This window comes from Sceloporus occidentalis, unplaced genomic scaffold, assembly GCF_023333645.1.
Source record: "Sceloporus occidentalis isolate IW3139 unplaced genomic scaffold, rSceOcc1.0.p SCAF_3, whole genome shotgun sequence".
Classification (NCBI taxonomy): Eukaryota; Metazoa; Chordata; class Lepidosauria; order Squamata; family Phrynosomatidae; genus Sceloporus; species Sceloporus occidentalis.
Genome location: NW_028316983.1, coordinates 162,437,942 through 162,450,016, shown reverse-complemented (window position 1 = coordinate 162,450,016; position 12,075 = coordinate 162,437,942). Strand labels below are relative to the sequence as shown.

The 12,075-nt window shown below is 39.2% G+C and overlaps 2 protein-coding genes across 4 annotated transcripts in view; one reads left to right on the top strand and one right to left on the bottom strand.

Moving 5' to 3' along the window:
• DSP (desmoplakin) overlaps positions 1-12,075 on the bottom strand; it is a 128,730-nt gene that overhangs the window by 87,220 nt on the left and 29,435 nt on the right. The window lies entirely within an intron of this gene.
• RIOK1 (RIO kinase 1) overlaps positions 5,908-12,075 on the top strand; it is a 39,472-nt gene continuing 33,304 nt past the window's right edge. Inside the window, exons 1-2 of the mRNA XM_089516698.1 lie at positions 5,908-6,142; positions 10,021-10,137. Of these exons, the coding sequence (XP_089372824.1) occupies positions 10,067-10,137 (71 nt within the window). The 5' untranslated portion in view covers positions 5,908-6,142; positions 10,021-10,066. The remainder of the gene's footprint in view (positions 6,143-10,020; positions 10,138-12,075) is intronic.

The window sequence follows — 12,075 nt, the reverse complement described above, 5'->3', positions numbered from 1 at the left end:
ATATGATTTTGTTATGGCTCTGTTGTATGGAATCCTCAGATTTGTAGTTCAAAGAGATACTCAATTCTCTGCTAGAGTACTTTAGTGCACTCCTCTCAATTACAGCACTAGAGCCCTTTAACCAAAAACTCTAAGGATCCAAATCACAAACCTCAGGATTCCACAGAATGGACCCATGGCGGCTTAAATGGTATCAGAGTGCTGTAACTGTATAGAATTCAGAGACACAGCCATGTTAGTCCAGAATGTCAGAATGCAAAGGGATCCTGTAGCATGTAGCACCTTTGAGACTTTGGACTTTACCGCATGAGAAAAGAAAGGCAAAACCAATCAGAAGAGTAGTGGATTTCTTCATGCCACTCTACATGACGACATATCACTTTTGTTATCTTCCTGAGGAGAGACGGTTGTACCATTTGCTAAACAGGAAAAATCAATTCAGCAAAAACCATGCTTTGATAACCGTGTCCCCTTGGAAACAAAACAGAAGTGCTATGACAGCATGAGGAGTGGCACAGAGAAAGCCACTATTCTCCCAATCAGCTTCATAATTCTTTTCTCATGCAGTGAAGTCCTAACTGTGTTAAAGAAATTGTAATATGAGCTTTCGTAGTCTCAGTCTACTTCCTCAGATGTGTAGTGTAGGTTTGACGAACTTAATGGCAGATGGGTTGAGTCTTGACACTCAGGTCTCCAACCCTTGTTCTCCATGACACTGTCCATTGCATCATGTTGCTTGATCTGGTAATTTTGCCAAATGGTTGTGGAGAAGAGATGGGTATCAATACGTGAATACTGCAAGCACCCAGAAACTGGAAAAGCCAAAGATCCACTGATGGGAACAGATAGAATGGGAGAAACTAAATGTGATGGCAGCGGGCTGTGAATCTGACAGAAGATGATGCAGTGATGAGGTGTGGGTAGAGGAATGGTGGTGTCAGATGGGGCGATGAAAGTGTGTGCTTGTATAACTGTGCCATCTATGATTTTGGCTGATAAGAAAATTCAAAAGTATTGGTTCCTAAACGTTGATTTTCCAGATGTTTTGGACTTCAGCTTTCAGAATTCTGCACTGTTGCCTGAGTTGGCTGGGGTTTGGGGAGCTGATGTTCAAAACAGCTGGAGGACCAAAGTTTGATTTGGTTTGAATATTTCAACAATTGGTGTAAAATCTCTGAATAATTTGTTATTTGTTACTTGAACTAAGAGATGACATAGTCCTGTTCCAACTCTTACTGAACCTGCTTGTGGGATGCAAAATGTAACCAGACAGATATTACTGTGAATATTGCTGTTTGGGCCACAGGTACAGGTAGTTGCACAAATACCTCACAGGTCAGCATGCAGAGAAAAAAAATGTAAAAGGAAAAGTGATACAGGACAGGAGGCAGAGCAGCTGCATATTGTTGTAATACCTCAGGAGGACAACCAGCTCCAGGTAAAGGGAAACCGTATCTGCTTCATCGCTTTACTTAAATCACAGATTGGGAACATGTGGACCTCAAAATGTCATTGGACTACAATCCCCATCATTCTTACCATTGGCTATGTTGCTTGGAATTGATGGGAACTTTAGCTTAGAATCCAGCGAGCCACATGAATAAATAGCAATGACAGAGCTCATAAGCAATGGATTTGTATCAGAGAATGCGCAACCCCTTGCTTTTTCCCACTGAACTCATAAAGATAAAGCCTCAAAGCAGGAACCAAAATGCCTTGGAAGAGGTTGTAAAAACATTAGAGGAAACATCAGTTTAAAAACACAAAACATTAATATCATTGTTTGATGGCAAGTGAATCTGAATTAGTGCTATACGTCATAATGATCGCTACCGTATAAAATAAAGTTATGGTCCTAAACCAACTTATTAGGCAGTTAAGTCCCATTGAATGTAGTAGGGCATGTCAAACATTGTTGTGTGCCTTCAAATCATTTTCAACTTTTGGCAATCCTAAGATGAACCTATCATGGGGTTTTCTTGGCAAGATTCCTTCGGGGGAGGTTTGCCATTGCCTTCCTCTGAGGCTGAGAGAGTATGACTTTTCCAAAGTCACTAAGTGGGTTTCCGTGGCCAGGCAGGAATTCGAACCCTGGTCTCCAGAGTCTTAATCCAATACCCAAACCACTACACCACACTGGCTCTTACACCAAACATACTTTCCTCATTTCAGAGTAAATACTTCATAGAATGAACTATTACTTTAATTAAATTGACAAGCCAATTGTATCAAGGTTACTTTTTTTTTGGTTTGTCTTTTGACACACTGCAGAAATGCAATACTGTATAAACATGTTGCTTTAGATCATTTTGTTTATGATCCATCAGTCTGAAACTGTACCTCCCTCTAGAGGTTGAATTTATTGTAGACGAGTATGTAATTAATCTTTGGAAATTTGAGACTAAGGCTGCTGCAAGACTGCAGAAATAAAGCATTCTGTCATCACTTTAACTTCCATGGCTCAATGCCATGGAAGTTTGGGATTTGTAGTTTGGTGAGGCAGCAGAACTCTCTGATACTGAAGACTAATCTCACAAAAACTACAAAGCCCAGAATTCCATAGCACTGAATCAGGGAAGTTAAACTGGTGTCAAACTGCTTTATTTCTGCAGTGTGGCAGTAGCCCCTCCGATCCATGTTTTCCTGTACTTGCAGGGTTATCTACTATCCCTTACTGGTCTATCCTTTAAATCATGGGAAAAAAACAGGTGTGATTCTGAGAGTTGGTTCTGTATTCACTTATACAAACTGACTGCAATTCTATACACATATACTATCAATTCAAGCAAGTTTATATATATAGTATACAGCAGGGGTAGGCAGCCTTTTTGACCCGGGGGCCAGGTTGCTGTTCCTCAGACAGCTGGGGGGCCGAAGCAAATAAATAAATAAATAAATAAATAAATAAATAAATAAATAATTTTAAATATATATATATATATAAATAAATAAACCGGGACAAATGTGGGACAGAATTTTCAAATGGAGGGCACTTTTAAAAAAAAAATGGAAGACACGCGAAAAAATTTGCTAATTTTTTAAAAAATGTTAATATAAATGCATGTTTCTGAGGCTTCTATAGACAATTGCCCCCCCTTGCCCGCCGCTTGCCCCTGCTTGCACCCCCTTGCCCACCGCTTGCCCCCCTCCTCCTGATAGGCCAAAGGCCCCGGCGGCAATCGGCGGCAGGACCGGGCTGGGGCCGGTCCCAAGGCCTCGACGGGCCGCATCCGGCCCGCTGGCCGTAGGTTGCCTACCCCTGGTATACAGGATCAGACACTGATCAGAATGGAGATGGCGGTCAAGAAATCAGAAGAAGACTTGGGCTGGGAAGGGCAGCTTTGAAAGAACTAAACAAGATCCTAAAGTGTAAAGACATAACACTGATTATAGTGGTCCTTCCACAATTGCTGGGTTTAGGGGCGAAAGACTCTTGTGAATGTGGAAAAACTGCAAAACAACTCTACCATTCTTTTTACTTAAGATAACACCTCTTTAGGAATCTCCAGGTCCTCCAGTGCAACTCTATGGCCAACATCTGCCAGAAGTTGATCATAGAGTCATGCTGGAGGACCTACAAATGCCTTGAGTAGTGTTTTCTCTAGGAACTTCTAGGTTCTCCAGTACAGTTCTATTGTCAACTTCCAGCAGAATTGCACTGGAGGATTTAGAGATTCCTAGAGAGAACATATTAATCAAAGCTAGGACAAGGGTTTTTCCTGGGATGATTGCCACTGGCAGGTTTATTTTATTTTATTCATTTTTAATTGATTGTACAGCGCTGTGTAAATTTACAGCGCTTTCTAAATAAAGCTTAATTATAATAATAATAATAATAAAATCAAAGCCGCAAAAGTCAAAGGTGCAAATGTGGATGGCCAACTGTACTAAAGTTAGGATTGTCCAAACCATTGTATTCCCTATCATCATGTATGGATGTGAGGGTTGGACAATAAAGAAGGCAGATAGAAATAAAATCATTTGAGATGTGGAGCTGGAGAAGAGTGCTAAGGATACAGTGGATGGCCAAGAAGACAAACAAATGGGTCCCTGAGCAGATCAAGCCAGAAATTTCCCTGGAAGCCAAGATGACTAAACTGAAGTTACCATATTTTGGACACACCATGAGAAAGAAAGACTCATGAGAAAAGGTAGTGACACTAAGACAAATGGAAGGAAGCCGAAAGAGAGGAAGAGATGGTTAGACTCAATCAGGGAAGCCTAAGCCTGCAGGACCTGAGAAGAGAGGTAGAGAACAGAGAGTGTTCTTGGAGTGGTCTCATCCATAGGGTTGCCATGACCTGAGGTTGACTCAAGGGCGGCTAACAACAACAATACAGGATCACTAACACTGTGCATGTTAAACATTCAGAGGTAGCCATGTTGGCTATATATAGCAAATCCAATTAACATCAAAAAACCACCAAACAGGGGTACCTTTATTGGACCAACCAAAATACACAATATACATGTTGCAAGCTTTCCAAGCTCTGCTGGCTTCATTGTCAGGCAAGGTGTTGCAAACCACACAGGAGTGGGAAAAGTGGAAGATGTTAGTCACAGGCCTGCATTTGGATGTTTCTGTTCTCAGTTCAGATGGTATGGAGGAGGAGGGGTATCTCTTGCAGGATGGCACGTCTTTTTCATAGCCACTGGGAGATTCTCAAAGTCCAGGAAATTCAACATCTATTTGCAACACAAAGAGATACCTCCTATGCAATCCAGTATGTCTCCATCCTTTGTGAGGCCACAGGCCTCTTTGTTAGGCAAAGGACACTGAATTTCTCAAGATCTTCATACTTTTGCATCAGGAAAGCTTTAGCTGGTGTTCAGGTAAAACATGCCAAGGCAGTTGTGTGCCTTCAAGTAATTTCTGATTTATGACCCTATCATGGGGTTTTCTTGGCAAGATTTGTTCTTGGTGACTTTCACTATCACTACCTGCTAGAGAGTCAAAACAAAAGCTTTACTGATAATGGCTATATCGCATTGTAAATATAGTACCTGCTGCTGCCCATGATGAAATGCATGCTTTCTGCAAAGCCTTGTTGTTGTTGTTGTTGTCTACATTTGTATCATGTTAGTTAAATTTCAGTTGGTGGGGAGTATATTTTGTATCTAATGCTTGTGTTGTGATTTCGCGAGAAAAAAGTGGAATAGAAATAAATTATTGTTATTATTTCCTTCCTTTCCAATTTACAGTGACACTTAAGGCGGTTCTATCATGGGATTTTCTTGGCAAGATTTGTTCAGAGGGGTTTTGCTTGAGGCTGAGAGAGTGTGACTTGCCCAAGTTCACCTCATGTGTTTCCATGGCCGAGCTGGGATTCAAACCCTGGTCTCCAGAGCCGTGGTCCAGCACTCAAAACCACTGGAGGAATAATGCAGTCTGACACCACTTTAACTGCCGTGGCTCTGTTATACAGAATCCTGGGATTTGTAGTTCAGTGAGGCACCAGAACTCTCTCTGGCAGAGGAAACTAGAGACCTTGTAAAACTACAAATCCCAGGATTCCATAGGCTGGAACCTCAGCATCTAAAGTAAGGTGACTTTCATGTCATAACTGCAAAGGCACTGCAAAACAGAGGGAATTCAAAGGGGGGAGGAAATGGAGGACATGCCAAATTAAAATCACTCATGTAAATATCAAGTCATGCTTCTTGGACAGAAGGCTGAAATGAAGGACCTGTCCTGAAAAAGGAGGACTGTGCCAGCCAAAACTGCATTGTTTCCACTCTTAAGATTGAGGTTGAAGAGGAGACAGACCCAAGCAATCAACCGCAGAGAGATGTCGCCGCCTCCTCGGTCGGCGATTACTCTGGCCTGGCTGTTGGGCGTCCCTCCCTTGACGAGAGCCTAGTCTTCGCCGTGGTCTAGCCTTCGGTGCCGCCTTCCTGGCAGCCGCAGTGGCGAACGCTGCGCATGACCCTCGGAGGGAGCCGTAGGGACGTAAATTCTGACGCTTGTCCAGGAAGGAGCGTTGGGTTTGGACCACGTGGGTGGGACCTGGGACTGTTCTTGTGCCGCAGGGAGCCAAGAGGAAGCGGCCGCGGCGGCGGCGGCATCATCATCATCATCATCAGCAGCAGCAGCAGCCCTTGGGACGGAGCCCTGCTTCAACCCCTCTGCTTTTCATTCAAGGTGCTGGCCAGGGATTTGCGATTCCTTATAGGACAATTGTTGTATTATTAAAATATATTATTATTATTATTATTATTATTATTATATAGTGTACTACAATAATAATAATAATAATAATAATAATATAATAATAATAATAATAATAATAAACTGTTTATTTCTAGCCCGCTTTTCCTTGGCAGATCAAAGCGGGTTACACAGTACACAATGTACAATGTATATGTTGCCACGCTCTGTTATCTCTCTATCTGAAACATATCTGTAAATATCTATATCTAGATATCTATATCCAAAAGATATCTATCATTCTATATAATGTTTATATAATATACTGTATACATAAGTTATATGTATGTACATATTATACAAACATATAGATAGATAGATATCTTTTGGATATAGATGTCTTTTAGATAGATACCTTTTGGATATTTATATTTATACACAAATTATATATATATATATATATGTTTATATAATATATAGATCTTTTAGGTAGATATCTTTTGGATATATATATATATTATAATATATAGATAGATACATATCTTTTAGATAGATATATTTTGGATATAGAGATCTAGATGTCTAGATAGATGTTATGTATATAATATATATAATTATATATATTATACACTATATATATATAATTTATATAATATATAATTATATTATTAATACTATATAATATAATAATATTTTAAACATATACAATTATATCTATTATATTAAGTGATTTATTAATATTAAGTTAATAAAAATGTATTAAACAATTTATAATTATTATTATTATAAATATATTATAGTTATTATATTATATAATATTTATCCTATAATATATTTAATATATACAATTATATATGTGTGTGTGTTATATTAAATGGTATTTATTAAGTTTAAGTTAACATAATTATATTATATTAAATAATTTATAATTATTATAATATATTATAATAATTTTATTATAATATATTTCAATAAATACATATATAATATTATAATGTACACTACACACACATATACATATATATGTTATAATAGATTATATTAGTTAAGATAGTATAATTTAACTTTCTCTTCTCTGCTAAAGAGGTGCTATAAGCATTATTATGTAATATATAATAGGTTGTTGTTGTTGTTGTGTACCTTCCTCTGGGGTTTTCTTGGCAAGATTTCTTCAGAGGGGTTTTTGCTATTGCCTTCCTCTGAGGCTGAGAGAGTGTGACTTGTCCATGGTCCTCTAGTGGGTTTAGATGGTGGAGCAGGGATTTGAACCCTGGTCTTGAGAATCTTGCTCCAACACTCAAACCACTATGCCGTGTTGGCTCTGTAACACACACACACACACACACACACAATATTTATGCTATAATATATTTAATATATACAACTATATACTTATTATATTGTTAGAGTGTTGTGCCCTTTAGTTACACTGTGGGTAAGTGGTCCCCAAACTGTGCCCTTTAAGAAATTTTGGACTTCAGCTCCCAGAAGCAACAGCCATGTTGGCCAATACTGTGGGATTCTGGGAGCTGAAATCCAAAATCCCTTAAAAGAGCACAGTTTGGGGACCACTGCTTTAAATAAACAAAGCACCAGATAATACATTAACATTTAAAATTTGGCCAAAAAAAGATAATAAAACAAGGGGGGGGGGGATTTACAGGGGTAAAGAAATGTAACCAGTTTTAAAACATGCTCACTAGTTGGGTTTTTATTTTTGTTTTTGTTTTGCAATATTCATTGCAGTGTTTTCACAATATTTTGTGATACTAATTACATCTATTGTAATGTTTTTATAATGTTTTGTAATTCTGATTATTTGGTTTTTGTAATAACTCATTGCAGTGTTTTTGCAATATCAGTTACACTCATCCCTCCATGTTTGCGGGTTTGATTATTCACAGATTTGATTAATACGTTCTCTCTAGGAATCTCTAGGTCCTCCAGTGCAACTCTGTGGTCAACTTTAACTAAACGTTGCACTGAAAGACCATTTGTAGCTACTCCAGTGCCATTCTATGGTCAGTGTATTTTGGACATTGACCACAGAGTTGCACTGAAAGACCTAGAGATTCCTAGAGAGAACACTCCACTAGGCATTTCTAGCTCCCCCAGAGCAATTCTGTGGTCAGTGTCTGTCGGATGTTGACCACAGAGTTGCCCAGGAGGACCTAGAGATTCCTAGAGAAGTGTCCTCTCAGGTAAAAACATAATGTTTTTGTTATTTGAAGTTTTTCCATATTCACGGGGGTCTTGTGCCCCTAACCCTAGCAAATATGGAGGCACTAGTATAGTTGGTTTTGAATAGCTTGTTCCTTGTTTTCATTTTGAGTGAGAGGGAAAAAATGAAGATTGAGACCATATAGGATGCTTTTTTGTTTGTTTGTAAAGACAGCAGAGGACTTATAATAAATAAATCAACATGGGGATGTGTATGCATAATTAATATATACAGATTTTAGGATGTTAATTTTGGGGCCACAAATCCCAGAATTCCATAGCCATAATAGTTATGCTGAATGGAGGTTCTGAACAGTGTACTAAAAAGGATAATGTTTTCAGATTCTTAGTATGTGAGTGTAAGTCATACTCTGACAAGATTAATGCCACTATGTGAATTTATACTGTTGTGATATAATTGGTAAATATAGATGACTGAGCATGGGACATTATGTTTATTATCTTAGTTGTCAATATAACCAACTTGTAAAAGGAATAAGAGGGCAGAGAAATGTAGCAGCACCTTGAAGACTAACTGGTTTTTATTTTTGCATGAGCTTTTGTGGAAATAAATCTACTTGCTCAGATGCACCGCAGAGTGATAATAAATGCTTGTGTATACAGCATATATACACAGTTGTGGGAGTGAGACAGAATGTAATAGGATCCAGAACGATGCAAAGCATGACCCTCAGCCTAAATTTACAAAGGCTGTCTACTAAGATACAGGTCTTTCAGATCTTTGCAGTGGACAGTTTGTGCTGATGTATGGAAGCAATAAATCTGCTTACCAAACATCATTTACTGGGTGAGAATCACAGTATGCAAGCATCTTCATGGCTGACTTGGAACAACACTTTGTCCCCACATGAACACAGAATGTAGCACACAGTCAGCATTACTTATGGCATACTATAACAACCTAGACAATGAGGAAATTGAAATAGTTAAAAGAGTTCACCTGCCTTGGATCAAACGCGGGATAAGAATTGTGACTGCAGTCAAGAATTAAGAAGATTATGATTGGAAAGGGGACCTGTTAAAGAACTGAAGAAAATCCTAAAGTGTAAAGATATACAACTGAACACTAAAGTTAGAATTGTCCAAGCCACAGTATTCCCCATTATTATGTATGGATGCAAGAGCTGGACAGTAAAGAAAGCAGACAAGAGGAAAATCAACTCATTTGAGATGTTGGAGAAGAGTGCTGAGGATACGTGGATGGCCAAAAAGACAGACAAATGGGTCCTTGAGCAGATAAAGCAGGAAATTTCCTTGGAAGCCAAAATGATCAAATTGAGACTGTTATAAGAAAGCAAGACTCACTAGAGAAGACAATAATGCTAGGAAAGTTGGAGGGCAGTAGAAAGAGAGGAAGAGCACACACCAGATGGCTAGACTCAATTAAGGATGTCACAGGTCTGAAATTACAGGATGTGAGCAGAGCAGTAGAGAACACAGAGTCTTGGAGATGTCTCCATCCACAGGGTTGCAATGAGCTGGGATCAACTTGCGGGCAGTTAACCACAACAGCAAACATAAAAAGAATAATTTGCACTTCCTGTAATAAGCTAGTACAGTTAGTGTTGTACCTGCAATATATAGTGTATAATATGCTCTCCTGTTATAACATCTGCTTATATATTTTATAGGAAACAGTGGACAGCACATAATTGTGTGCATTGGTGACTGGCAGTAATGGATTACAGGGAGGAAATTATGAGCCAAATAGTTCCAGGACAATTTGATGATGCAGATGCTTCGGACAGGTAATGCAAGAATGAACCAACTCTGTGGTTTTCAGGTTCTGTAAACAAGAGGTATGCAGCTATGGCCCTCTAGATGTTGTTGAATTCCAACTTTCACTAGCCCTCACCATCATTGATGAGGAATTATGGAATTTGCAATCCAAAAACGTCTGATGGACCACAGTTACCTGTCCTTGTTGTATATAAAAGAAAATAGCTCTCACCCAATATTATTCTGCTCTAGTTCCTTTATTGTTATTTGGATAAATATTTCAGTAATTGGTGTTTGCGTAAGTGGACAAATGTTTGGTGAGTATGGGGGGAAATTGAATGCTAGTGCCACAAAGAGCAACAATATTGTTTTCCCTGATTTTTCCCTTCCTTTTTTATCCTGAATTGTCAGGGATTGGGCACAGGTATCTTGTACAGCGTTAAGAGTTCAGTGGCTTGCTTTCATCAACAGTATGCGTCTTTTGTAGGAGAGTCTTGTACTGTCTTCAGATGGAGAAAAATGTATGGAACTAGCTCTATTTATGCACTTGAAGTCTTGATTATTGAAGGTGGTTAAACATCTGTATTTTGTATGGAGAAAAATTTGTTAGCTAAATATATATATAAACTTTATCAAAAAAGCAGGGCAATGGATCCTGTAATGGCAAACCACCTGTGGGATGGACTGCAATATTTGCCAGTCTCATTGCTCAGGCTCCCAAGGCATCCTGGTTCCTGTGGCATTGGCAGCAGGAGGTAATGGTGACCACACACCATGTTACAGAGGCTGCCTCCAAGTTATCTCTTTCTTGAATGCCTGGCTTCAAAATGTTTTGGAACCAGGACACTATAGGGGTGCTCTGAAAAACCTCTCAAAGCCAGGTATGAAAAATAGGTGCCTCTTGCTGCTGCTGTCTTTTTAACATGGCTGCTTTTTCCTCTTCCTACATAACTCTCCCTCTCATATTTTGTTTTCCTAGAACAGTTACACAGCTCAGGTGATGAGAAAGATTGTCTGGCCTTGGAAGCCATCTCATGTTTACTGCTGTTATCAACAGTGTCACTTCCCAAAAATAGAGAAATAGTCTTGCCTGCAGTGCCATGTTGCAGGAGCAAACTGCTCTCCTATTTCCAAGTGGGATATGGGATTGACTAAGCATTGGTTTACAGTGTCATTACAATAGTATTTGCAGTCCAGCAGCTTCTGTAGGATCACACTCTTCTCCTACCCTTGTTTAGATTGGCTTAGGACAGGGGTAGGCAACCTGCGGCCCGCGGGCCGGATGCGGCCCGGCAAGGCCTTGGGACCGGCCCGAGCCCAGTCCTGCCGCCGATTGCCGCCGGGGCCTTTGGGGGACAATTGTCTATAGAAGCCTCAGAAACATGCATTTATATTAACATTTTTTTTAAATCAGCAAATTTTTTTGCGTGTCCTCCATTTTTTTTTAAAAAGTGTCTTCCATTTGAAAATTTTGTCCTACATTTGTCCTGGTTTATTTATATATTTAATTTAAAAAAAAATAAATTTAATGATTTATTTTTTGGCTTCGGCCCCCCAGTTGTCTGAGGGACAGCAACCCGGCCCCCGGCTCAAAAAGGTTGCCTACCCCTGGCTTAGGAAATAGTAAATAGTGGCCTATTCCCCATAGTGACAAACTTGAGTCCCACTATGAAGTTATAATACTTCCTATGAAAAGCCAAAAGTTCTCCATCTGTTTAATATCTTCAATAGAAAAAGATAATGATTTCAGGGAGAGGGGGAGAAGATTCTTTCTGCCAACCTTCTGTGGTTCATATGGTGATTACCTCAGTTTGTGTAGCTTTCTGGATAAAGTGCCAGATAGGAAGTTTTCTGCCTGGTGCTTTAGTTGCAGACCAGGCTTCACTCCTTCCTCTGTAGCACATAGGAAAGATGGAGAAAAAATGAAATAGTGCCAGTTGATTCTTTCAAATGTAGCCTGAGAATGC